Source organism: Choloepus didactylus, chromosome 13 (assembly GCF_015220235.1).
Source record: "Choloepus didactylus isolate mChoDid1 chromosome 13, mChoDid1.pri, whole genome shotgun sequence".
Taxonomy (NCBI): Eukaryota; Metazoa; Chordata; class Mammalia; order Pilosa; family Megalonychidae; genus Choloepus; species Choloepus didactylus.
In genome coordinates, this window is record NC_051319.1 from 56,554,310 (window position 1) to 56,581,781 (window position 27,472).

A 27,472-nucleotide genomic window follows, 5' to 3' on the forward strand; every position below is an offset into this window, starting at 1 on the left:
ATAATATAGCAACATTTCAGTGAACTTGTTCCTACTACATCCATCAGAAATTAACAGACCATAGTCATTTCTGGGCATCCCCAGAACGTTAAATAGCTTATCTGTTCTTCTTGGATTATTGTTCCCCCTTCCTTAATTGCTCTCTACTGCTAGTTCCCCTACATTCTACATTATAAACCATTTGTTTTACATTTTTCAAAGTTCACATTAGTGGTAGCATATAATATTTCTCTTTTTGTGCCTGGCTTATTTCGCTCAGCATTATGTCTTCAAGGTTCATCCATGTTGTCATATGTTTCACCAGATCGTTCCTTCTTACTGCCACGTAGTATTCCATCGTGTGTATATACCACATTTTATTTATCCACTCATCTGTTGAAGGACATTTGGGTTGTTTCCATCTCTTGGCAATTGTGAATAATGCTGCTATGAACATTGGCGTGCAGATATCTGTTTGTGTCACTGCTTTCCGATCTTCCGGGTATATACCGAGAAGTGCAATCGCTGGATCGAATGGTAGCTCTATATCTAGTTTTCTAAGGAACTGCCAGACTGACTTCCAGAGTGGCTGAACCATTATACAGTCCCACCAACAATGAATAAGAGTTCCAATTTCTCCACATCCCCTCCAGCATTTGTAGTTTCCTGTTTGTTTAATGGCAGCCATTCTAACCGGTGTTAGATGATATCTCATTGTGGTCTTAATTTGCATCTCTCTAATAGCTAGTGAAGCTGAACATTTTTTCATGTGTTTCTTGGCCATTTGTATTTCCTCTTCAGAGAACTGTCTTTTCATATCTTTTGCCCATTTTATAATTGGGCTGTACTATTGTCATTGAGTTGTAGGATTTCTTTGTATATGCAAGATATCAGTCTTTTGTCAGATACATGGTTTCCAAAAATTTTTTCCCATTGAGTTGGCTGCCTCTTTACCTTTTTGAGAAATTCCTTTGAGGTGCAGAAACTTCTAAGCTTGAGGAGTTCCCATTTATCTATTTTCTCTTTTGTTGCTTGTGCTTTGGGTGTAAAGTCTAGGAAGTGGCCTCCTAATACAAGGTCTTGAAGATGTTTTCCTACATTATCTTCTAGGAGTTTTATGGTACTTTCTTTTATATTGAGATCTTTGGTCCATTTTGAGTTAATTTTTGTGTAGGGGGTGAGGTAGGGGTCCTCTTTCATTCTTTTGGATATGGATATCCAACTCTCCCAGCCCCATTTGTTGAAAAGACCATTATGGCTCAGTTCGGTGACTTTGGGGGCCTTATCAAAGATCAGTCGGCCATAGATCTGAGGGTCTATCTCTGAATTCTCAATTCGATTCCATTGATCTATATGTCTATCTTTGTGCCAGTACCATGCTGTTTTGGCAACTGTGGCTTTATAATAAGCTTCAAAGTCAGGGAGTGTAAGTCCTCCCACTTCGTTTTTCTTTTTGAGAGTGTCTTTAGCAATTCGAGGCATCTTCCCTTTCCAAATAAATTTGATAACTAGCTTTTCCAAGTCTGCAAAGTAGGTTGTTGGAATTTTGATTGGGATTGCATTGAATCTGTAGATGAGTTTGGCTAGAATTGACATCTTAATGACATTTAGCCTTCCTATCCATGAACATGGAATATTTTTCCATCTTTTAAGGTCCCCTTCTATTTCTTTTAGTAGAGTTATGTAGTTTTCTTTGTATAGGTCTTTTACATCTTTGGTTAAGTTTATTCCTAGGTACTTGATTTTTATAGTTGCTATTGAAAATGGTATCTTTTTCTTGAGTGTCTCTTCAGTTTGTTCATTTCTAGCATATAGAAACATTACTGACTTATGTGCATTAATCTTGTATCCCGCTACTTTGCTAAATTTGTTTATTAGCTCTAGTAGGTGTATCATTGATTTCTCAGGGTTTTCTAGATATAAGATCATATCATCTGCAAACAATGACTTTTTTACTTCTTCTTTTCAAATTTGGATGCCTTTTATTTCTTTGTCTTGCCGGATTGCCCTGGCTAGCACTTCCAGCACAATGTTGAATAACAGTGGTGACAGCGGGCATCCTTGTCTTGTTCCTGATCTTAGAGGGAAGGCTTTCAGTCTCTCACCATTGAGTACTATGCTGGCTGTGGGTTTTTCATATATGCTCTTTATCATGTTGAGGAAGTTTCCTTCAATTCCTACCTTTTGAAGTGTTTTTATCAAACAGGGATGTTGGATTTTGTCAAATGCTTTTTCAGCATCTATTGAGATGATCAATTGATTTTTCCCTTTCGAGTTTTTAATGTGTTGTAATACATTGATTGTTTTTCTTATGTTGAACCATCCTTGCATGCCTGGAATGAACCCCACTTGGTCATGGTGTATGATTTTTTTAATGTGTCTTTGGATTCGATTTGCAAGTATTTTGTTGAGGATTTTTGCATCTATATTCATTAGGGAGATTGGCCGGTAGTTTTCTTTTTTTGTAGCATCTTTGCCTTGTTTTGGTATTAGATTGATGTTAGCTTCATAAAATGAGTTAGGTAGTGTTCCATTTTTTTCAATGTTTTGAAAGAGTTTGAGTAAGATTGGTGTCAGTTCTTTCTGGAAAGTTTGGTAGAATTCCCCTGTGAAGCCATCTGGCCCTGGGCATTTATTTGTGGGAAGATTTTTGATGACTGATTGGATCTCTTTGCTTGTGATGGGTTGGTTGAGGTCTTCTATTTCTTCTCTGGTCAGTCTAGGTTGTTCATATGTTTCCACGAAATTGTCCATTTCTTCTACATTATCCAGTTTGTTGCCATACAGTTGTTCATAATATCCTCTTATAATTTTTTTAATTTCTTCAGGATCTGTAGTTATGTCACCTTTTTCATTCATTATTTTGTTTATATGGGTCTTCTGTCTTTTTGATTTTGTCAGTCTAGCTAGGGGCTTGTCAATCTTGTTGATCTTCTCAAAGAACCAACTTTTGGTGATATTTATCCTCTCTATTGTTTTTTTTTCTCTATGTCATTTATTTCTGCTTTAATCCTTGTTATTTCTTTTCTTCTACTTGGTTTAGGATTGGTTTGCTGTTCATTTTCTAGCTTCTTCAGTTGATCCATTAGTTCTTTGATTTTGGCTCTTTCTTCCTTTTTAATATATGCGTTTAGTGCTATAAATTTCCCCCTTAGCACTGCTTTTGCTGCATCCCATAGGTTTTGGTATGTTGTGTTCTCATTTTCATTCGTCTCTATATATTTAGCAATTTCTCTTGCTATTTCTTCTTTAACCCACTGATTGTTTAGGAGTGTGTTGTTTAAGCTCCAGGTATTTGTGAATTTTCTAAGTCTCTGATGGTTATTGACTTCTAATTGTATTCCATTGTGGTCAGAGAATGTGCTTTGAATAATGTCAATCTTTTTAAATTTATTGAGGCTTGTTTTATGTCCCAGCATATGATCTATTCTGGAGAAAGTTCCGTGAGCACTAGAAAAGTATGTGTATCCTGGTGATTTGGGATGTAATGTCCTGTATATGTCTGTTAAATGTAATTCATTTATCAGATTGTTTAGGTTTTCAATTTCCTTATTGGTCTTCTGTCTGGTTGATCTATCTATAGGAGAGAGTGATGTGTTGAAGTCTCCCACAATTATTGTGGAAACATCAATTGCTTCCTTTAGTTTTGCCAGTGTTTCTCTCATGTATTTTGTGGCACCTTGATTGGATGCATAGACATTTACGATTGTTATTTCTTCTTGCTGAATTGCCCCTTTTATTAGCATGTAGTGGCCTTCTTTGTCTCTCAAAACATCCCTGCATTTGAAGTCTATTTTATCTGAGATTAATATTGCTACACCTGCTTTCTTTTGGCTGTAGCTTGCATGAAATATTTTTTTCCATCCTTTCACTTTCAGTTTCTTTGTGTTCCTGTGTCTAAGATGAGTCTCTTGTATGCAACATATTGATGGTTCATTTTTTTTGATCCATTCTGCAAATCTATATCTTTTAATTGGGGAGTTTAATCCATTTACATTCAATGTTAAAACCATGAAGGCATTTCTTGAATCGGCCATCTTATCCTTTGGTTTATGTTTGCCATATTTTTCCCTCTCTCTATTAATATCCTTTATTGTACCCATACCGAATCTCTTTAGTACTGAACCTTTCTCCAAGTCTCTCTGTCTTGTCTTTGTTTCTCTGTCTGTAGGGCTCCCTTTAGTATCTCCAGTAGGGCAGGTCTCTTGTTAGCAAATTCTCTCAGCATTTGTTTGTCTGTGAAAAATTTAAGCTCTCCCTCAAATTTGAAGGAGAGCTTTTCTGGATAAAGTATTCTTGGCTGGAAATTTTTCTCACTCAGAATTTTAAATATATCGTGCCACTGCCTTCTCGCCTCCATGGTGGCTGCTGAGTAGTCACTACTTACTCTTATGCTGTTTCCTTTGTATGTGGTGAATTGCTTTTCTCTTGCTGCTTTCAGAACTTGCTCCTTCTCTTCTATGTTTGACAGTGTGATCAGTATATGTCTCGGAGTGGGTTTTTTTGGATTTATTCTATTTGGAGTTCGCTGAGCATTTATGATTTGTGTATTTATGTTGTTTAGAAGATTTGGGAAGTTTTTCCCAACAATTTCTTTGAATACTCTTCCTAGACCTTTACCCTTTTCTTCCCCTTCTGGGACACCAATGAGTCTTATATTTGGACGTTTCATATTATCTATCATATCCCTGAGGTCCATTTCGAGTTTTTCAATTTTTTTCCCCATTCTTTCTTTTATGCTTTCATTTTCCATTCTGTCATCTTCCAGGTCACTGATTCGTTGTTCAACTTCCTCTAGTCTTGTACTATGAGTGTCCAGAATCTTTTTAATTCGGTCAACAGTTTCTTTAATTTCCATAAGATCATCCATTTTTTTATTTAGTCTTGCACTGTCTTCTTTATGCTCTTCTAGGGTCTTCTTGATTTCCTTCATATCCCGTACTATGGTCTTACTGTTCATCTTTAGTTCTTTGAGTAGCTGCTCTAGGTGCTGTGTCTCTTCTGGTCTTTTGATTTGGGTGCTTGGGCTTGGGTTATCCATATCGTCTGGTTTTTTCATATGCTTTATAATTTTCTGTTGTTTTTGGCCTCGTGGCATTTGCTGAACTTGATAGGGTTCTTTTAGGGTTTGTAGACCTATTGAAGTCCTTATCTCTAATTTCTCAGATCTACAGCTTCGTGGAGTACAGTTTCTCTAACTAACCAGCAGTTGGCGTCCACAAGCCACCTGTTCTCCACAAGCCAGTTCTCCCCTGCTTAGCCTTTTTGGTGAGTGGGGGAGTGAGTCTTGTGGGGCCCAATTGGTGTACCAAGCTTGCGTGTGTAGTTGGTGTTGCCTGCCCTGTATGTGGGGCGTGTTTCTGGGCAGTCGGGGAGAGAGGGTGGCCCTAACAATCAAATCTCCCTGATGATCCTAGAGTTTTAAAGCTGCTGCAATAGTCTAATCCTTCAGTTCAGTCCTGCCACAGTTTGTCTCTGCCACTGACCCACAAGTCCTTGGTATTGGCGTATGGCTCCTGAGACTTGCAAGTGGGCCCCTCTTCCAGGCTGTGCACCCCGGGTCCTCTGTTGAGGGATGACTGTGCTATGTCACAGGTGAGTGCCGTCCCCCCAGGGCAGTTCTGGGCTGCTGGGCTGTGTAGGGAGGCTCCCAGTCTGCTCAAATGATGGCTGAATGGGGCTTTGTTAATTCACACTGCTCCACCTTCCCAGCTCTGGGACATTCAGCTGAGGTTGCAGGGAAGGCTAATGTCCACGCCCAGTTTTGTGGTGTGTGCCTGTTATTTGAAGCACTTCCGTCACACTGGGTTGTCTGGGGCAGCTCTGGGCTATGGGGCTGGCGATGGGCAGGAGTGTTTCCTGTCCACCAGGATGGTGGCTGTGAGCGGACACCCCCCTTTTCTTGGGAAGTTGTGTTGTTTAGTGAATTTTCTCAGCCACTGGATTATTGCCTTTTGTCTCAGAGCTCTCTTAGTTCTGCTCTTGACTTGATGTACCCAAATTGCAATTCTTTGAAGCTTTCTGTATTGGGCTTCTTAGAGTAATTGTTTTAGAAAAAGAAAAAAGGATTTAAAAAAAAAAAACAAAAAACAAAAAAACAAAAAACGGCCCTCCTCAGAGATCTAATGGGTTATTGAAATGCTAATAGACAAAGCAACCAGGGCCATTAAGGAAAGGTCCACAGGGCAGAGAGATCAGCTTTGCTTCTGGATTTGCATATGCGCCTCAAGGTCTGAGCTCCGCCCTTCCCCTTTCTGTGTTCATCAGAACTCCAAAAATCCTCTGCTTTTATTTTGGAGTTTTTCGTGTTGTTTTTTTTCTATGCCTGTCTCCTCTCTGCTGGGCTGGCTGCTCTGAGTCTCTGGTGTCTGGTCTCAGTCTATCTATGGTTGGAGTTTGAATCAGTAGAATGAGTTTCCGATAAGAGCAGCCACTGCAGTTCTCCCTTCTCCTTCCGGAAGCTGACAGCCCCTCCTCCCCCCGGGACTGAGCCTGGCAGGGAGGGGCGCGGGTCCCCTGGCCGCAAAAACTTACAGATTTCGCTAATCTCAGTAGTTCCACGTTTTCATGAGTGTTGTATGAAGTATGCCCAAAGACAGATTGCTGTGTGGTGTCCAGTCCACGCAGTTCCTGGCTTTTTACCTACTTTCCTGGAGGAGTAACTAAAACTTACAGCTCACCAGTCTGCCATCTTGCCCCGCCTCCCAGTATTTATTTTGATATAATTTCAAACTTAAGTTAAAAGAATATATAAGGAACTTCCATTTACCCTTTACCCTGATTCACTAATTGTTTAACTTTTGCCTCATTTACTTTTATCATTCTCTCTCTCTCTCTGTGTATGTACTCACAAACACTCGTTTTTATGTATTTTTTTTCAGAACCGTTTTAGAGTAAGTTGGAAATTTTAACTCTTTACCACTAAATAGTTTAGTGTATATGTTCTAAGAACGAGGACATTTTCATGCATAACAAGAGTACAAATATCAAAATTAGGAAATGTAACATGAAACAAGATAAATAGACAACTCTCTAATCTGTAGTACATATTCAAGTTTCATCAATTGTTTCAAAAATATTTTTACCTTTTTGTTTGTTTGTTTAGGATCAAATATCTCTTTAGTTAACCTTTCCTCTGGAGCAGTTCCTCAGCCTTTCTTTGTGTTTCTTGACCTTGACATTTTTGACAGTTATTTTAAATAATGTTCCTCAATTTGGGCTTCTCTGATGTTTCCTCATGATAAAGTTCAGGGTTTGCATGTTTTGGCAGTGATGCCACTAAAATGATACTGTGTCCTTTTCTTTAATCAACTAATGATGTCATTTTGCTCCAGTATTGGTTGGTGATGTTAGATTTGATGACTTGGTTAAGGTAGTGTCTGTCAGGTTTTTCCACCTGACTACTAATTATTTACTCTACCCCTTTGTAAATAATTAATAGATTTTGGGAGATACTTTGAAACAATCCAGATACTTTGAATACTCATCAAACTTGCATCCACTAGTTTGATCATTCACTGATGATTTTCTATCTCTGTCATTCCTTCTACATTTATTACTTGGCAGTCTACTGTGAGAAATAGCTTTTATTCATTCATTCAATTATTTATGTCAGGATGAATTCACAGATTGTTATTTTATTAAATAGGTTATAACTTTTATAAATAATATTCCTCATTTATTTATCAGTATATATCAGGTTTATTGAGATTTAATTTATATACAGTAAAATTCACCCTTTTTGGTGTGTAGTTTGATAAGTTTTGACAAATGTATACAGTTATTTAACTAACTCTATCATCAAGATACAGAACTTTTCCATCCTCATCCCCCAGAATTCCTTCATATGCATTTGTAAATAGTCCCCTCTGTTCACATTCAGTCCCTTGAACTGACCTTAACGTTTCTGGTATAAATCCATTGTTGTTCATGATGTATTATTCTTTTATATATATCCATATTTATAAGTAATTTGTCATTTTTGCATCTGTGTTCATGATGGCAATTGGTTTGTACTTTTCTTGTAATAGCTTTGTTTGGTTTGGGTCTTAAGGTAATGCTGGCGTCATAAAATGAATTGGGAAGTGTTCTCCTCTCTGATTTTTCTGTAACAGTTTATATGCTATTATTTCTCTTTTAATGTTTGGTAGAACTTACCAATGAAGCCATATGTGTCTGGAGTTTTCTTTGTAAGAAAGTTTTTAACTACAAATTAAATTTCTTGAATAGATATAGCACTATTAATGGTATATCTTTTTCCTTGAGTGAGCTTTGGTAGTTTGTGTCTTTCAGAGGCTTTGTCTCCTTCATCTCTGTTATGAAATTATTTGGCAGAAATATGTTTATAAATTATTTTTTTATTATCCTTTTCATATCTGTGGTACCTGAAAGGATGGTCTCTGATTCTGATGTTGATTGTGTCTTCTTTCTTCTTTGCCTGGGGTCTGGCTAGAGGTTTATCAATTTTATTGATCACTTGAAAAAACTGGCTTTTGCCCTTGTTGAGTTTTCCCTTATTTTTCTATTTTCAATTTCATCAATTTTTGTTTTTATTATTTTCTTCCTTCGTCTTGCTTTGGATTTAGTATTCTTTCCCTTTTATTGATTTTTAAGGTAGAAGCTTAGCTGGTTGATTTGAAACCTTGTCTTATTATCCAATGTAAGAATCTAATGCTATAAATTTCCCTATAAATAATGCTTTAGATATGGCTCACAAATTTTGATATGTTGTGTTTTCATTTTCATTCCATTGAAAGTGTTTTCTGATTTCCCATATGACTTACCTTGTATCTTTCCTGCCTACCCATATCAACCATTTCTTTAGGAGTCTTGATGTCTTTTACTGGGGAATGATATTTAGAAACCAAGATCTGAGTGATGGGTGTGCTTATAGGTACTGGGGTGTCAATTCTTTGAGGCCTTTTTGGCTAGAGAAAATAATATATACTGTACTATTTATACTTTTTATTTTAAAATCATAAATTTATACCTCCAACTTCATTCTGGCCACATAGCATTCTTTCCTTACCAATTCTATATTTATATTTATGCCTTCTTTCATGGTGAGAATTCAATTTCTCAACAATACCAATGTATTTATTTCTTTTCGGTCTTAAAATACAGGCATTTTTTTTTTCATAATTGCTAGATCCTTTGCAGTATGAAGAACAGACTTACTGAGAAGAGTTCAAAATTTGTTTGTAGTTCATTTTTTTTCTTTTGACTATGAATATATAAAGTTCTGTGTTCAAAAACTACTTGGATTAGGTTTTCTTTTCTGTTCCCTTTCTTTCCCCCTATTCACTTTGAAATACAGTTGTGTTTCCTCTCAATTATTGTTGATTTAATTTTATTTTTGGAATATGTGGAATATTAACATTCCAAAAGTCAAAACTATATGTAAAAGTAAACTATAAAACAAAAATTATGATACACTATGAATTTGTGTCATGGTTGTGCTGCAGAAGTGAGCACTTGAAATTATTTTATTGCATATTGAACAGATAAAACACCTGTTTTGAAATAGATATAAGGTATAAAGATTAACAGTATACAAACATCCATGTAGATATAGAATATTGTCATTACCATTGAAACTTCTTTATGCCCTTCATTAATCCCATTCTCTTCCTTCCCACTTCAGGGAAGATTGCTATCTTGAATTTTAATTTTTTCATTCTTTTGCTATTCTGTTTTGCCACATATATTTGTGTCTCTAAAGGATTTGTTATTCAAATTTGTCTGCTTTTGAACTTTATGTTAACAGAATCATTTTTCATGTACTCTTCTGGGCCTTATTTTATTCTCTCAATGCTATTTACCTGAGATTCTTTCATGTTGTTGCAGTTAGTTGTAGTTTCTTCTTTTCTGCTGTAGTAATCTAATATATGAATATACCATGATTTATTTATCCATTTTTTGGTGGATATTTGGTTTTAAGTTTTATTGTTTTCTGCTATTACAACCAGTACTGCTATGAACATTTTTCTGCATATATCTTGTTACATGTGTATAAGAGTGTTTCAGGTCTCTAAGAGTAGATTCTAAGAGTTAATTTGCTGAATGATAGAGGATGCACACTTTGACTTTACTAGGAAATACCCAGTCGTTTTCCACAGTGGTTTTATATATTTGTATTCACATCAGTATATATTGTCCAGTTGGATAATATCGTTGACATTATCTCTCTATGATTGTGAGGCTCTTAATATATGCTAATTTAGTGTTTATGAAATATTATCTCCTTATGGTGTTATTTGCATTTCTAATTACTAATGAGGTTGAATTGCTTTATATATTTATTATACATTTAGACTTTCCTTTTTGTGAACTGCCTGTTCAAGTGTTTTGCTTTTTTTCCCTATGTTTGACTTTTTTTATTGATTTTTTGATATATACTAGATAATTACACTTTGTATATGTGTGTTTTAAAGATCTTTTTCCTGTTTGTGACTCATCTGTTTATTTCATTCATGCTTATTGAGTGACATTGATATAACAAGATGGACAGAGTCACTTGATTTATGATGCCAATAGGCTAGTAAAAAGCGGAGGGTGAATGAAGTGTTTAAGTGTACTGGCTCTGGAATAAGACTTTTAGCTGTGTGACTGTGGACTATTATGTATTTTTTACATCTGTAAAATGGGAATAGTAAGAATACCTATCTCATAGAAGTGTTGGTTTTGTCTCCCAATTTCACTGAAAAGAGTTTTGTTTTCTTGTTGTTCATGTAACCATAACATTTGCTTTTATAATTCTAGTTATCTTTTCTGTATTTCTTCTTCATTTAAGGTTTCTGAATACTGATCATTTTCTATGAAATTTTGTGTGTGGGCGTGCATATGCACATATATCCATCTATGAGCTTAGGAATTATATATCTATAGCTGAGCATGGGAATTTTATTTACTTTTCCTATTACTCTTCTACATGGCAGGGGATAAATATTTTAAATCACAAAATTCAACAGAAAAGTCTCTGGAAATCAAAGCCAACCCATAAACTCTTTTTTAAGTTATGACTCTTTATCTTCCCTTGTAAGTATCTTTGATTCATTTCAATTCAATTTAACAGATAGATATAGAGTGCCTGCTGTATTCTGGACACTATTATAGGTGCTAGGAATACAACAATGAGAAAATAGACTCAAATCTCTGCTCTCAAGGAATTTAGAATAATGGGAGAGAGACAACAAGCAAATAAATAATACATGCCATATAACAGATGGTAAAAAGCCCCAAGAAGACAAACTAAGCACTTTAAGTAGTGACACAATTCACTTATTAGTTTTCTGTTATCCAGGGTTTGAGGTTACAGTTTATTAATTTGTTGACTGTGCTTCTCTGTCTTCTGGACTTTGTTATATCAGTCATTCTCTTCATTTGTCAGTCAGAAAAACTCTAACCCAGAAATTCTTAACCTGGTTAAGCTTGGGGAGTAGGCATTGCATGAGGCTTCTGAAATTGGATGCAATTATCAATGTGTATGCATTTTTCTGAGAAAATATTCTATAGCTTTCATCTGGTTACTAAAGGAATATATGACCCAAAATAATTCAACAATGATTCTAATTAGTCATTTCTTCTAACCATGTAGTGAAGTAGTTTTGTGAATGAGGAGCAAAATATTAATTAACATGAAGTTTGCAGGCTGGCCGTTATTTACCTATCCCCAATTTGTAACTAAAAATTAGAGTTGTATCTCTCTGCCAAATGACTTATTGGTGCTTTTTAATACTTTCCCAAGTAAATAAAATATAGTAAATATAATGTTATTATGAACATAACAGTTTAAAATATAGAATATTTTAAATATTTAATATAGTAATTAAACATAGTAATTTAATAATATAGTAATTTAAAATAAATATAGTAAATGTAATGTCATTATGAACATAACAGTTTAAAATATAGAATTTTAAAATCTAAATGCTTGATTGTTTCTGGCATTGATGATGATATAGATTCTGTTATATTTTCAAAAAGTTAATATATAACAAATAATTGTATGTGCAAAGAAGAAAGATGCCTGGTGGCCATAGTATGAGTACACACATATTTGTCTGGGGAAAGAGTAGTCAGATTGGAAAGAACACTGAACTGAGGTAGTTGGGAAAGGAGGTGCCACTAACTCAATGTGTGACATTATAGCATTGTTTTAAAGATTTTTATTTTGAAATAAATGCAAACTTGCAGTAACAGTTGCAAAAATAATACAAACCCCATACACAGAACTCCAGCATACCGAACCCCCCCACTGATACCCCAGTCTACCAACTGTAATATTTTGTCACTTTACCATTTCTTTCTTTCCCTCCCTGTCTATTATCCATCATCTATTGCTTTGTCTTCTGAACATATGGGAGCAGGTTGCATGCATCCTTGAACAAATAATGTAATTCACATATACATTTCCTATGAACAAGAATGTTCATTTATGTAATCACATTAAGTGTAGTTAAGAAGTTCAAGAAATTTAACTTTGATACAAAGCTTACATTCTATATTTCATTTTTTTCTTATGTCCCAATTGTGTCCTTTTGAGCCTTTTCTCCTCTTTTCTTAGATCTCCTCCAGGATCATCTATGGCATTTAATTGTCATTATCTAGACTGTCTTTTTTTTCAACTGTGGAAAAATATATACAGCATAAATCTTCTCATTTCAACCCCTCCCAAGCATTCCATTTAGTGGGATTAATCGCATTCACAATGTTGCAATGCCATCACCTTCCCACCATCCATTACTAGAAATTTCCCTTCATCCGAAACAGAAACCTTACACTCCTTTCTTATTAACTCCCCGTTGCCTGTTCCCCCACTTCTTGTAACTCATACTCTACTTTTCATCTCTATGATCATATTCTCTGATTCTTTCTTTGTGTTTTCTTTGGGGCTTAAATTTAACATCTGAAGTCTATAGCAATCTTGTTTTCTTTGGTACCAACTTAACTTCAATAGGACGTAAACCACGTTCCTATACTCCTCCATTGCCCACCTTTATGTAGTTCTTGTCAAAAATTACATATATTACATTGAGTCGAAAACCACTGATTTAACATTACACTTTATGTATTTTGGATCCTGTAGGAAGTAAATAGTGGAGTTACAAATCAAAAATACAGTAGTATTGGTATTTATATTTACTATGTAACCTTTACTGGAAATCTTTATTTCTTCATGTGGTTTCAGTCAGTTGTTTAGTGTCCCTTCCTTTCAGCCTGCACAATTCCCTTTAGCATTTCTTATAGGACTGATCTACTGGTGATGAAGTCTCTCAGCTTTTGATTATCCAGGAATGTTTTCATCTCCCCCTCATTTTTTAAACTCCAGGTGTTTGTGAATTTTCTAAGTCTGTGATGGTTGTTGACTTCTATTTGTATTCCATTGTGGTCAGAGAATGTGCTTTGAATAAATTCAATTTTTTTAAATTTATTGAGGCTCGTTTTATGTCCCAGTCTATGGTCTATTCTGGAGAAAGTTCCATGATCATTAGAGAAGAATGTGTATCCTGGTGATTTGGGATGTAATGTTGTATATATGTCTGTTAAACTTCTCTGTATCTCTCTCTCCTTTCTTTGTTTCTCTGTCGATAGGGCTCCATTTGGTATCTGAAGTAGGGCTGGTCTTTTGTTAGCAAAATCTATCAGCATTTGTTTATCTTTGAAAAATTCAAGCTCTCCCTCAGATTTGAAGGAGAGCTTTGCTGGATAAAGTATGCTTTTTTTTTTTTTTTTTTTTTTTCAATTTTATTGAAATGTATTCACATACCAGACAATCATCCATGGTATACAATCAACTGTTCACAGTAGGATCATATAGTTATGCATTCATCACCACAATCTATTTCTGAACATTTTCCTTATATCAGAAAGAATCAGAATAAGAATAAAAAATAAAAGTAAGAAAAGAACACCCAAACCATCTCCCCCATCCCACCCTATTTGTCATTTAGTTTTTATCCCCAGTTTTCTACTCATCCATCCATTCACTAGATAAAGGAAGTGTGATCCACAAGGTTTTCACAATCACACTGTCATCTCTTGTAAGCTACATTATTATATAATCGTCTTCAGGAGTCCAGACTACTGGGTTGGAGTTTGGTAGTTTGAGGTACTTACTTCTAGCTATTCCAATACATTAAAACCTAAGAGGTGTTATCTATATAGTGCGTAAGAATGTCCACCAGAGTGACCTCTTGACTCCATTTGAAATCTCTCAGCTACTGAAACTATTTCATCTCATTTTGCATCCCCCTTTTGGTCAGGAAGATATTCTCATTCCCACAATGCTGGGTCCAGATTCATCCCTGGGAGTCATATCCTGCATTGCCAGGGAGATTTATACCCCTGGGAGTCAGGTCCCACGTAGTGGGGAGGGCAGTGAGTTCACCTGCCGAGGTGGCTCAGTTGGAGAGAGAGAGGACCACTGAATAAAGTATACTTGGTTGGAAATTTTTCTCTCTCAGAATTTTAAATATTTCATGCCACTGCCTTCTCACCTCCATGGTGGCAGCTGAGTAGTCACTACTTAGTCTTATATTGTTTCCTTTGTATATGGTGAATTGCTTTTCTCTTCCTGCTTTCAGAACTTGCTCCTTGTCTTCAGTATTTGACAGTCTGATCAGAATATGTCTTGGAGTGGGTTTATTTGGATTTATTCTATTTGGAGTTCGCTGGGCATTTATGCTTTGTGTATTTATATTGTGTAGAAGGTTTGGGAAGTTTTCCCCAACAATTTCTTTGAATACTCTTTCTAGACCTTTACCCTTCTCTTCCGTTTCTGGGACACCAATGAGTATTAAATTTGGACGTTTTATTTTATCTATCATATCCCTGAGATCCATTTCGATTTTTTCAATTTTTTTTCCCCATTCTTTCTTTTGTTCTTTCATTTTCCGTTCTGGGTCCCTCGCGGTCACTGATTCATTGTTCAGCTTCCTCTATTCTTGTACTATGAGTATCCAGAATCTTTTTAATTTGGCCAACAGTTTCTTGTATTTCCATAAGATCATCTATTTTTTTATTTACTCTTGCAATTTCTTCTTTATGCTCTTCTAGAGTCTTCTTCATGTCCCTTATATCTTGTGCCATGCTCTTCTTCATGTCCTTTATATCCTGTGCCATGCTCTTGTTATTTGTCTTTAGTTCTTTGATTAATTGCTCCAAGTAGTATATGTCTCCTCTGATCTTCTGATTTGGGTGTTTGGGTTTGGGTTATCCATATCGTCTGGTTTTTTCATATGCTTTAAAATTTTCTGTTGTTTTTGGCCTCTTGGCATTTGCTTTACTTGATAGGGTTCTTTTAGGATATGAAGGATTATTCAGACACCAGTCTCTAATTTGTCAGATCTACAGCTTGGTGGCATACACTTTAACTAACCAGCAGATGGCATCCGCGAGTCACTTATTCCCCTCAAGTCAGTTCTCCCCAACTTTGTCTTTGTGGTGTGTGGGGGTCTGGTTCTTGGGGTGTCCAATTGGTGCATCAAGTTTGGGTGTGTTGTTGGTGCTGTCTGCTGTGAACGTGGGGCATGTGTCTGAGCAGTTAGAGAGGCAGGGCAGCTTTAATAAATAAACCTCCCAGGTGTTCCTGGAGATTTAAGGCTGTTGCAAGAGTCTAAACCTTCATGTCAGTCTCACTGCAGATTGTGTCTGCCGCTGACCCAGAAGTCCTAGGTATTGGTGGAGGGTCCCTGGGATTTCCGGGTGGGTTCCTTTTCCCAGCTGTGCCCTTCTAGGGCCTCTGCTGAGGGAAGGTTGTGCTGCGTCACAAGTGTGCACCGTCCCTCAAGGGAAGCCCTGGGCCTCTGGGCCATACAGGGGTGTTCCCAGCCTGCTGTAAAGATGGCTGAATGGGGCGTGTGAATTTCCCCCTTTGGGCACAGCTCTGCCTTCCCAGCTCTAGGACAATTAGCTGTGGGTGCGTGAAAGGCTATTGTCCATGCCCGATATAGTGGCATGTGCTCAGTGTTGCTGGAAACACCTCCCGTCATACTGGGTCCCTTGGTGTGGCTCCGGGCTGTGGCTCCGGCACCGGGCAGGAGCATTCCCCACCCACCGGGAAGATGGCTGCAAGGGACGTGGTTATTTTCCCGTTTTGGCTCACCTCTGCCCTCCTTGCTCCGAGACAGCTAGTAGTGGATACGTGAAAGGCTATCGTCCACACCAGATATTGAGGCGTACCCACAGCCCTTTCCTGCTGCGCTTCACTGTGTGGTTCTCGCTGCCGTATCTGCAGCCACTTTTGAGTTTTTTTAAAAAAGAACTAGTCCACCTCCAAACGCCAACCCCCGGTTTCCCCACACCGCAGCATGGCTGCCGGACTTTCAGCCGGCTCACTCACGCGTTTCAGAACGCAGACCACCGGTTTTACCAATTGCATGGTCCCTGTGGATTTAGCAGACCTTGTCCAGCTGGTGCATTGCTGGAACTGGTGTTCTGGGTCATTTTCTGGCCTCTATCTAGTATTTTTCATGAAGGTGTTTTTGTGCCCTGTCTCTCCTAGCTGCCATCTTAGGTTCTCCCTGAGATTATAGCATTTAACTGTTTGCAGTCCTTCATGAGGTAGACATTATCTCCATTTTGTAGATGAGGAAACTAAGGCTCAAAGAGATAAATTTGTAACTTGAAGTCAACTACTATAGAACTCCAAAGCCTCCACTATTAAGTGCTACTTGGTAAACCAGATGAAAGCTATAGGGTAATGTATACTCATTGTAAAAAGATTTCTGGACATGCCTTGGTCTGCAGATACCAAAATTAAATTTTGTGTGCGTGTGTACACGTGTGTGGTTTGTGTGTCTGTGTGCATATGTAAAGAACCAACTAAATGTTAGCTCTATATGTTGAAATCCTACCTTCCAAGTGGAAATATAATTGTTCCTTCCCTTTTGGCATTAATTTTCCTGTAAATACTCCTCCTTGAATGCCCATATATTTGGTCACTTATTTGAGAAGAATCTTTTAGTGCTTATTCTGTGTCAAGGACTGTTGTAGATCACAGAGATGTAAAGATAAATAAGACCATCCTTGCCCTGGCAGAGATTATAGTCTATCCTGAGGAGGTGGACATGTAGGCAAATTATTGCAACACAGTGAGCTAAATATTAGTAGAGAAGTATAGAGTACTGAGGGAACAAAAAGAAGGCAAACTAAAGAGGGAAGAGGAGAGTCACCGAAGAGGTGATATTAGAATAAAGGAAAAGAGATGTGAACCAGCATAGTGTGTTCAGGGAATCACAGTTGGTTCAGTGTGGCTAGCTTCTACATTATGAATAAATGTGTTGGAACGTAAGACTGGAAAGGTATCATATCCAGAGTGGCTTTGTATAACAGATTTAGGGGTCTGGATTTTATTCTGGAGGTAGCCATTGTTGAGTTTTAAGAAGGAAAATGGAATAATGGTATGGGATTAGAAAGGAGGCAAGTAGCCCAATTAGAAGAGTATTTTGTTAGTCTGGGAAAAGAGGGGCAATAAGGGACTCACTTGGAGATTAAATTGCAGTGGTCTGAATTTGTCTCAACTGAATATTGGAGAATATTTGCAAAATATTTAAAAAGCACTATAGAAAAAATTAAGTGTTCAAAATGCCTTATGTTTATGCTGCTTTGTAGTTTCCAAAACACTTTGAATATGCATTTTCTCATTTGATATTATCAATAACTCAGGAAAGTAGATAGTTCAGATCAATTTATTTCCATTTGGTATAAGAAAATTGAGATTTTGTAAGAATGTGACTTGTCTTAGTTTACCAGGGCTGCTATGACAGATACCGAACACTATTTGGCTTAAATAACAGGAATTTATTGGCTCACAATTTGGGGACTAGAAGTCCAAAATCAAGATTTTGGTGGGCCATGCCTTGGCTGAAGTCTGTCGCATTCTTTTGGTGGCTTGCTGGCAGTCAGTCTGTGACTCTGTTACATGTGATATGCCTCTTTTGTGTCTTCCTGGTTCTATGTCCAAATTTCTTTTGCTTATGAGGATTCTAGTCATACAGGATTAAGGTCGACCTGATTTAATTTGTCTCATCTTAATAGGATCTTCAAAGATCCTATTTACAAATGAGTTCACAGCCAGAGAATCAGGGGTTAGGACTTGAACATATCTTGTGAGGGATGTGATTCAGTTCCCAAAATTACTTAACCAGGGTCACTAGCTAAGTGAGTGACTGCTCCAGCATCATCCAAGCATAAGCTTTAAGTTCAGTGCTCTTTTTAATTCCCCCACACCGTGTTTATGCAATACCTAAGCATAAATTAATTTATGCAGAGACCTGACTAAATGGGAGTATGTTTTGATTTATATGCTTAATATTTATGTTCATTCGTTATCTACAGTACCTAAAGGACAGGTATAGGATCAATTAAATAAGGTCAGTACAATGTATTGCAGGTCCATATGAATACTTAGAAGGTGCTTTTTAATTAAGACAGATATATCAAAGCACTTGGATATATAAGAATGGTTATGACATATTTTTTTGTTTTATTGGAGAGTCTGTTGCATGTGACTATTGAAAATAGTGGTGGTCTGATATCAGAGACTGTGCTTACTGCATTCAGTGTTAAAGATCCATACGTCAAGATTCCTTACTTAAAATGCCTCATTAAATTGATTTTTTTTTTATATTATTATAGATTATGTCTCTGTAACATTTCCCCCCATTTTACCCATAACCTCTAAAAGGTTCAGTGCTAGGGAGAACAGAACTGTATCCTTATTTTCTCATCACATCCTCTCTTGGGTAGATAATATAATTCATTGCTGTTTCCAACTTGGCTTTGAGTCACTGCTGTGATTCTAGCTGTCGAATAGTCTTTTTTAAGTTAAGCAATTAGTATTCTGGTCAAATTAAAAATGTTATGAGGCTACCATTCTTAATCAGTGTAGCTAGAGTAGTCTTACCAAATCCATTATTAGGGTCATGTTGTCAGAGGCATATGACAACTGCATTTCACCAAACTTCCTTAAATATTGATACTTGAAATTCACAGAAAATTAAATCTAAAACCTTATAGTTCTGAAGTTGGAGGAACAAATAAGCTTTCAGGCTCAATCAAGCCTTGTTTATGCTGCTTTGATATTTTAAAAGAAAAATTAAACTGCCTTAGTCTTCTTGTATTACTTTTTTGCATTACCTGATTAAGTTTTTGCTATTGAATTAATAAATTCAAAGGAAATCTCCTAGTTAGTTTCTGTCATAACTAGCTAGAGACTTTGGAAAGCATGATAGTCTGTTGGGGGGGCACCTGCTTACTAGTAGATATCAATTCTTTGCCTGTCTCTCTTGCAGTGTCACTGTGTCTGCTGTGAACCTTTTATCATCTGGGTACTTCAGTTTCCCTCTAAATAAAAATAAATAAATAAATGAATACTTACCTGAGTTCTACTTAATGCAGAGTTTTTGAAAGACAGTAGAAGGTCATTAAACTGCTTTTCACCAGTATAGGTTATTTACTGGTTAAAATGTGTAATTATTTAAGAATCGTTAGCTTTGAAAAATACTATTTTAAAAATGATAATTTACTCTTTAAAAACTGTTGGCTCTTGTGATATACTTCATTGCTTAGTCTCAGAATTTTTATTTTTAGAATAGAGTATATTTAAAGGCAGGTTATACTTTGAATTTATATGGCAAGAGGCCAATCTAATGAACTCAAAAGGGAGAATTTGCAGAATATGCAGGTTAAAGGAGCCCTGAGACTGACTTTCCATGAAGTTCAGGCTATCCATGTTCATTCCTGTTGAGTGGCGATTTGCTTAAAGTTGACTGCTTTTCTCCTTCTGTTCCATCTAATTTCAATCTGCACTTGTCTTTTATAGCTAGAGACAGTCGGATGGCAGCTTAACCTTCAAATGGCTCACTCTGCTCAAGCAAATCTAAAATCTCCTCAAGCTGTGTTACAACTAGGAGTGAGCAATGAAGATTCAAAGGTAAGAAATGGTATCCCATTGAAATGATGTTTTTTGTTTATTAGGTCTTGTACTTTATTGTTAGCAGAATCTTTGTGCTCTAGATTGAAAATTTAAGCGTAATTCAATTAAATTTGAGAAACAAGGATTAACAAATGGAAAAATATTTGTGACAGGTTTTGATGTCAGATTTAAATATCAGTTATTTATTTGTCTGGAGAAATAGCTTGTCTTGCAAAGTGCCTTTTCTTGAAAGGACATTTCATGTCTTCTTTTAAATTCTGCAGTGAAAAAAATTGGAGGAGACCATATAAAATTATCATTTTAATGCTTAGGTATCTGTGGATATCCCTGGGTGTTTTGTGGTTTGAGTTGCATAATATGGTAGAGGGAATATTGTTGTGCAGCCTGGAATATGATGATGACCTGAACTGTGTTTGTGTGTAGTGTGTGAAAATGTATTTAAATCCTATCTTGCAGAGTAGAACTTTGGGTTAGCTTTATACTGCATGCTGATTTCTCCCATAGTATTAACTTCAGAACTACTTGAACATGGTTATCAAAGATCAAAGAGTTGCTATAGAAAAGATTTTCTTACTGTGGCAAATATCGAAGTATGTACTTCATATATCAATCAGAGCTATTTATCATATTTTTTGTTGTAATTGACTGACTTTTTAAGATAGAAAAAGAGGATAGATGAGAATTTATCTCATTTTAAGACAAAATAGAGTTGTAAATGAGGTACACTGGAAGAGCTGAGGAAGAAAGAATTATTAGGTTGAATGTGATCAGGGAATAACGGAAGAAATGTTATTATTTACTGAGCATTGAAGGATGGCAATATTGTTACTTCTTTGTTGCACTTTACTATTATTTGTTATATCGTGCACATTTCTGTCTTCTTTAAGGGCCAGGATCAGTGCCTAGCCCAGATTTCAGGTCTACAAAATTTTATGATTGATTTGGGTCTTAATGTATATAATTTATTAGTTTGTTACTAATTTTCACTGGAAAATTATGTAAACTTAGCGATTGAGTTAAACTGACTGGTATATATCTATGCTCTGTATTTAGTAGTGATATAATCTTGGGTAAATTACTGAATCTTTATGAGATTACTTAATCTTTTTTGAGTCTCAATTTCTTCATCTGTAAAATGGGAATAATAGTACTATCTCACAGGATTTTTATGACGTTTAAATGTAAAGTGCTTAGTCCAGTTCATAGTATTATGGTAAAATACTCAACAAATGTTAGCTGCTGCCATCATCATGATTATCAACAAAACATTTTTAGGCAAATGAATAAATAAATCCCTTTGATTTAAACTAAAATGTCACTGAATTTATTTTCTGACGAAATTTACTTTTCCTTTTCTTTGCTTTCCCTCTCCCTTTTAATTCTTGGCCTTATTTTCTGTATATTGCTTACTGAGAATTGGGGAAAGGCTAGCCTGTAAGGCCCTTTTATTCCTCCCATGAACTAGGGAATCCTTTAGATTAGCATGATAATCTTTAGCTCACTGATGTTAATTGGGATTACTCCATGAATGAGAACACATACATACATATAGGCCTCCTTGCCTTCCTGCCTGCCTGCCTGCCTACCTACCTGTATATTCCAAGTAGCTACATCCCTTCTTTTTTTGTGTTTCTCAAGCCTACCATGTGTTTAGTATGAGTATCTAAAGGCAGTTTATATATTGAAAGGATATACTTTGACCATATGTTGGATGTGCTTTTAACATCATGACTTGGATGTTTGAGTCCTCCCAGCTCCATTATTAATTAGGTCTTCAAAATATGCTTAAATGTTTGTTATATTTTTAGGCAGTAGGAATGAATAAGTAATGCTTCTAGTAAAGCAGCCCTGTTTTTAATTCATGTTTTAATTTAAGTACATTTGTTAGGCTTGTACTTTGGGAGAGATAGAGCACATTTTCGTTAACTAACAGGCACTCAGCTAAAAGAGTAGCAGCACACAAATGTAAGGAATATATATTTTATCTTGTGTGCAGACTTAAGTGAACTTCTGTCTGTATTGCCTAGCTCCCATATAGTGTTGTGTGAATTCCTTCCCTATTTTTTTTTCTCCTAAACAATGGATACTTAATGGAGTATACAACCACTGTCAACTTGGACAGAAACATGCCATCTGCCATCTCCAAGTGATGGGAGTCCCAGCTGTAAAGGAACAATTTACTATACCCCTGTTACCTTCATTGAACTGCTGCCTTGAATTATTGCTGCTGCTTTTGTTTACTTTCTCCCTGTTTTTATTATTCGGTGTTTTTTCTTTGTATTCTTACTTCATCCTAGTTCCTTGATGTTAAATTTTATGTTATTGAAGACAAAAAACCACTCCTACCCCCAAGTTTTCCTCTATTTTGAAATGAGAATTCGGGAATTCTTGACAGATTGTAATATTAGATAAATGGAACAAGGGCATGACAAAGTTGTCATCCTTAAGGAATTGATGTCTATATGATCAGAAGGCTTTAGGTAAAATTCCTTTAAATGTATATTTTATAGGGTGGTTATCCTGAAAAAATATTTGTATATATTGATTAGAGTCAGTGTAAATTGTGAGAGAATATTTTGATGGTATTTACTTTTGAGCTGCTGAGCCAAAACCTTTCTGTAATTCACTGGAGAGTGTGATTTCTAAGGAGCTCTCTTTCTTCTCTTTCATTTCCAACATACACATGAAAAGTGTAGCCTACAGTGAAATTTTAATTGCTATCACTTTAGATAACATTGTTTGACTTTGGTCTCCTTTCTTTTAGAACTTTTCTGTCTCAAGGCTTTCCTGTTTTTGCTACTAATTTTATCATGAAAACTGTGGGATTGTAGGTTTTCCTACAGTATTTTGATATATAGCCTAGTTGTTTCCAGTTAATTGTCTTAGTGTTTGTCTGCTGCGTTTAGCAAAGCAAGATTATTTTCCTGTTCCACAGATAGCTCAAAAATGAGCTTTTTTCTTTTCTTTTCTTTTTTGGTTTACTTCATTAGATGGCAGTAGAGCTCTTTGCTTACCTAAGCTTCTCTGGTTTTTAGTGTTATTTGAAATAACATTCAAAATAGTTTGTGAAGCCAGAAGTCAGTAGTTGTGGGAAATGCTAAGTGTTTACATTTCTAATCTGTATATAACAATAGAGTTCTTCTTGTTTCCATTAACAGAATTAATGCCTATTAATCAGATAAGTGCAGAACAAATAAATGAAATCATTATGATTTCAGCTTTTGTTAATTTATATATGATCATTTGCAAAAATGAAATTTATTAAAAAGCTTTCTACACTATTGAATTTTTTATTATATTCTGTCACTTGTATTAATTTCCTTATGAGAAAAGAGAAAAAAATCATCTCCAAGGTAATTGAATGGCTCTACTAAGTTATAGTGTAACTAGTTCTGGGTTAAAGAGAATCAGTTGATGTTCCTTTATTTATAAAGAGTAACTATGTTATATGTAACAAATCTGGGTAATCTTAGAATGACATCAGCATATTAACTTTTAATATCCTAAAAATACTTAAATGTTTAAAATTTGCTTTAATTTTGCATTATTGCATTTTTCCCAATAAATTTGCTGTTCACGACAGATAATAATATTTCATGAGTACAGGGATTCTAAATTTTTTTGTACACCTTTTAAGAAAGAATTCTTATGTTTCTTTTCTGTTATTTTTTTTTAATTAAATTCAGTTTTATTGAAATACATTCACACACCATACAATCATCCATGATATACAATCCACTGTCCACAGTATGATAACATAGTTATGCGTTCATCACCACAGTCTATCTCTGAACATTTTCCTTACATCAGAAAGAACCAGAACAAGAATAAAAAATAAAAGTGAAAAAAAACACCCAAATCATCCCCCCATCCCACCCCATTTGTCCTTTAGTTTTTATCCCCATTCCTCCACTCATCCATATACTAGATAAAGGGGGTGTGATCCACAAGGTCTTCACAATCACACTGTCACCCCTTGTAATCTACATTATTATATAATTGTCTTCAGGAGTCCAGACTGCTGGGTTGGAGTTTGGTAGTTTCAGGTATTTACTTCTGGCTATTCCAATACATTAAAGCCTAAGAGGTGTTATCTATATAGTGCATAAGAATGTCCACCAGAGTGACCTCTCGACTCCATTTGGAATCTCTCAGCCACTGAAACTATTTCGTCTCATTTTTCATCCCCCTTTTGGTCAAGAAGATACTCTCAGTCCCACGATGCCGGGTCCACATTCATCCCCGGGAGTCATACTCTGCATTGCCAGGGAGATTTACAACCCTGGGAGTTGGATCCCATGTAGGGGGGAGGGCAGCGAGTTCACCTGTCGAGATGGCTCAGTTAGAGAGAGAGAGGGCCACATCTGAGCAACAAAGAGGTACTCAGGGGGAGACTCTTAGGCACCATTACATACAACTTTAGACTTTCCTTTGTGGTAATGAGCTTCATAAGGGCAAGTCCCATGCTTGAGGGCTCAGCACATCAAACTGCCAGTCCCAATGTTTGTGACAACATATGCTAGGGGATCAGCATCTTAAAGTTTAGAGATAGGCCTTACAATTCAGGGATAGAGTTAACTGCTGTAAGAGCTTACAATCTAGGGACTATTACTATTATTGTGTCCACGTTAGGCTATGTTCTAAGATTCAATTCTGAGTTTACACATTGTAGTTAGTCCATATTAGTGAGACATCATCCCTCTCACCATGTTTTCTCCAACACTTTTACTCCTATATATATATTTTCCTACAATTTTATAGAGTTATATTCACATACCATACATTTATCCACAGTGTACAATCAGTTGTTCATGGTATCATCATAAAGTTGTACATTTATCACCACAATCAGCATTTGAACATACTGATTACTACAAGAAAAAATGGTTTTTTTTGTTTTTTTTTTTTTAGCAATAAGAAAAAATGATAAAAAGAAACATAACATGTCATACAATACAATATACTACTAAGGACAGCAAATAACACCACTACCAAGAATCCCATATTACTCCCCTATATGCCCTTCTCATATACATTTAGCATTGGCGTATTGCCTTTGTTACATTTAATGGAGGTATATTACAATGTTACTGTTGACCATAGACTCCAGTTTGCTTTGATTATGTTTTTTCCTGAATACCATCCCTTTTTCACATTTCTACATGGTTGACATTCATTTGCTTTCCCACATGCAAAAACATTTTTATATTTGTATATTTAGTAACAGTCATTGGCCACTCCAGTTTTTGCCACGTTATACAGTCCCAGTCTTTATCATCTATCTTTACCTCTGGTGTCATACATTCTCCTATCCCACCTCTTTCAGCTTTACTCACAGACATCTTTGTTCAGTGTACTTACAATACTGTGCTACCATCACACAGTATTATGCTATCTATTTCTGGATCTATGCAAATGCATTCTGTAGTCCTTCAGCATCAAATGGCTGATCTCTGCCCTCTTTCTATCTCCTGGTCACCTGTGTTGTCAGCTTTTAACTCCCAAAGTTTGTTCATTAATGTCTGTTCATATTAGTGAGACCATACAGAATCTGTCCTTTTGTTTCTGGCTAGCTTCACTCAACATTTTGTCCTCAAGGTTCATCCACATTATTACATGATCCATGTCTTTGTTCTGTCCTACAGCTGCATAATATTCCATCATGTGTATATACCACAGTTTGTTTATCCACTCTTCCTTTGATGGACATTTGGGCTGTTTCCATCTCTTGGCAATTGTGAATAATGCTGCAATAAACATTGGTTTACAAATATCTGTTTGTGTCTTAAGTTTCAGTTCCTCTGAGTTTATACCCAGCAATGGAATAGCTGGGTCATATGGCAAATCTGTATTTAGCTTCCTGAGGAACCTCCATACTGTCTTCCAGAGTGGTTGCACCATTCTACATTCCCACCAACAATGAATAAGTGTGCCTCTTTCTCCACATCCTCTCCAGCACTTGTCATTTTCTGTTTTTTGGATAATGGCCATTCTGGTAGGTGTGAGATGATATCTCATTGTGGTTTTGATTTGCATTTCCTTAATAGCCAGTGAAGTTGAGCATTTTTTCATATGCTTTTGAGCCATTTGTATTTCCTCTTCAGAAAAATGTCTGTTCATGTCTTTTGCCCATTTTTTAATTGGATTGTTTGTCTTTCTGTTATTGAGATGCAGGATTCCTTTATATATTCGGGATATTAAACCCTTATCTGATATGTGGTTTCCAAATATCATCTCCCATTGTGTAGGTTACCTTTTTACTTTTCTGACAAAGTCCTTTGATGTACAAAAGTGTTTAATTTTGAGGAGATCCCATTTGTTTATTTGTTCTTTGGTTGCTCGTGCCTTGGGTGTGAGGTCTAAGAAACCACCTCCTTTCACAATATCTTTAAGATATTGCCCTACATTTTCTTCTAAGAGTTTTATGGTCTTGGTGCTAATGTTTAGGTCTTTGATCCACTTTGAGTTAATTTTGGTATAAGGTGTGAGATGGACATCCTCTTTCATTCTTTTGGAAATGGATATCCAGTTCTCCAAACACCATTTATTGAACAGGCTGCTCTTTCCCAGTTGCTTTGGCTTCACTGCCTTATCAAAGATCAGTTGTCCATAGATGTGAGGGTCTACTTCTGAACACTCAATTCGATTCCATTGATCAGTATATCTGTCCTTATGCCAGTACCATGCTGTTTTGAGCACTGTAGCTTTGTAATATGCTTCAAAGTCAGGTAGTGTGAGACCTCCCACTTCATTCCTCTTTCTCAAGACATTTTTGGCTATTCGGGGCACCCTTACCCTTCCAAATAAATTTAGTTATTGGTTTTTCTATTTCTGTAAAGTAAGTTGTTGGGATTTGAATTGGTATTGCATTGAATCTGTAAATCAGTTTAGGTAAAAGTGCCATCTTAACTATATTTAGTCTTCCAATCCATGAACATGGTATGTTCTTCCATTTTTTTCAGGTCTTGTTCAATTTCTTTTAGCAGTTTCTTATAGTTTTCTATGTAAAGGTCTTTTGTGTCCTTGGTTAAGTTTATTCCTAAATACTTGATTCTTTTGGTTGCTATTGTAAATGGGATTTTTTCTTGATTTCCTCCTCTTGTTGCACATTACTTGTGTATAGGAACACTACAGATTTTTGCGTGTTGATCTTGTAGCCTGCTACTTTGCTGTATTCATTGACTAGTTCTAGTAGCTTTGCTGTAGATTTTTCTGGATTTCCTACATATAGAATAATTAGACAACCCTTTTTAGGTTCTAATGAATTGGGGTAGCTGGTGGTGGATACCTGAAACTATCAAACTACAACCCAGAACCCATGAATCTTGAAGACAATTGTATAAAAATGTGGCTTCTGAGGGGGGACAGTGGGATTGGAGGGGGCATAGGGATCACACTCCTGTTTGTCTAGTTTGTGGATGGATGAGTGGAAAGGTGGGGGAAGGAAACAAACAAACAAACAAACAGACAAGGGCACCCAGTGTTCTTTTTTACTTTAGTTGCTCCTTTTCACTTTAGTTATTATCCGGTTATTTTTGTGTTTGTGGTAATGAG

General features: G+C 36.2%; 1 protein-coding gene across 7 annotated transcripts in view; it reads left to right on the forward strand.

Moving 5' to 3' along the window:
* COMMD10 (COMM domain containing 10) overlaps positions 1-27,472 on the forward strand; it is a 217,098-nt gene that overhangs the window by 51,395 nt on the left and 138,231 nt on the right. For all 7 annotated transcript variants that reach the window (XR_005211364.1, XR_005211363.1, XM_037801221.1 and 4 more), the window contains exon 5: positions 19,805-19,915. Coding sequence is in view for 5 of the 7 variants with exons in the window: in XM_037801221.1 (XP_037657149.1) it covers positions 19,805-19,915 (111 nt within the window). In the remaining 2 variants the exon portion in view is untranslated. The remainder of the gene's footprint in view (positions 1-19,804; positions 19,916-27,472) is intronic.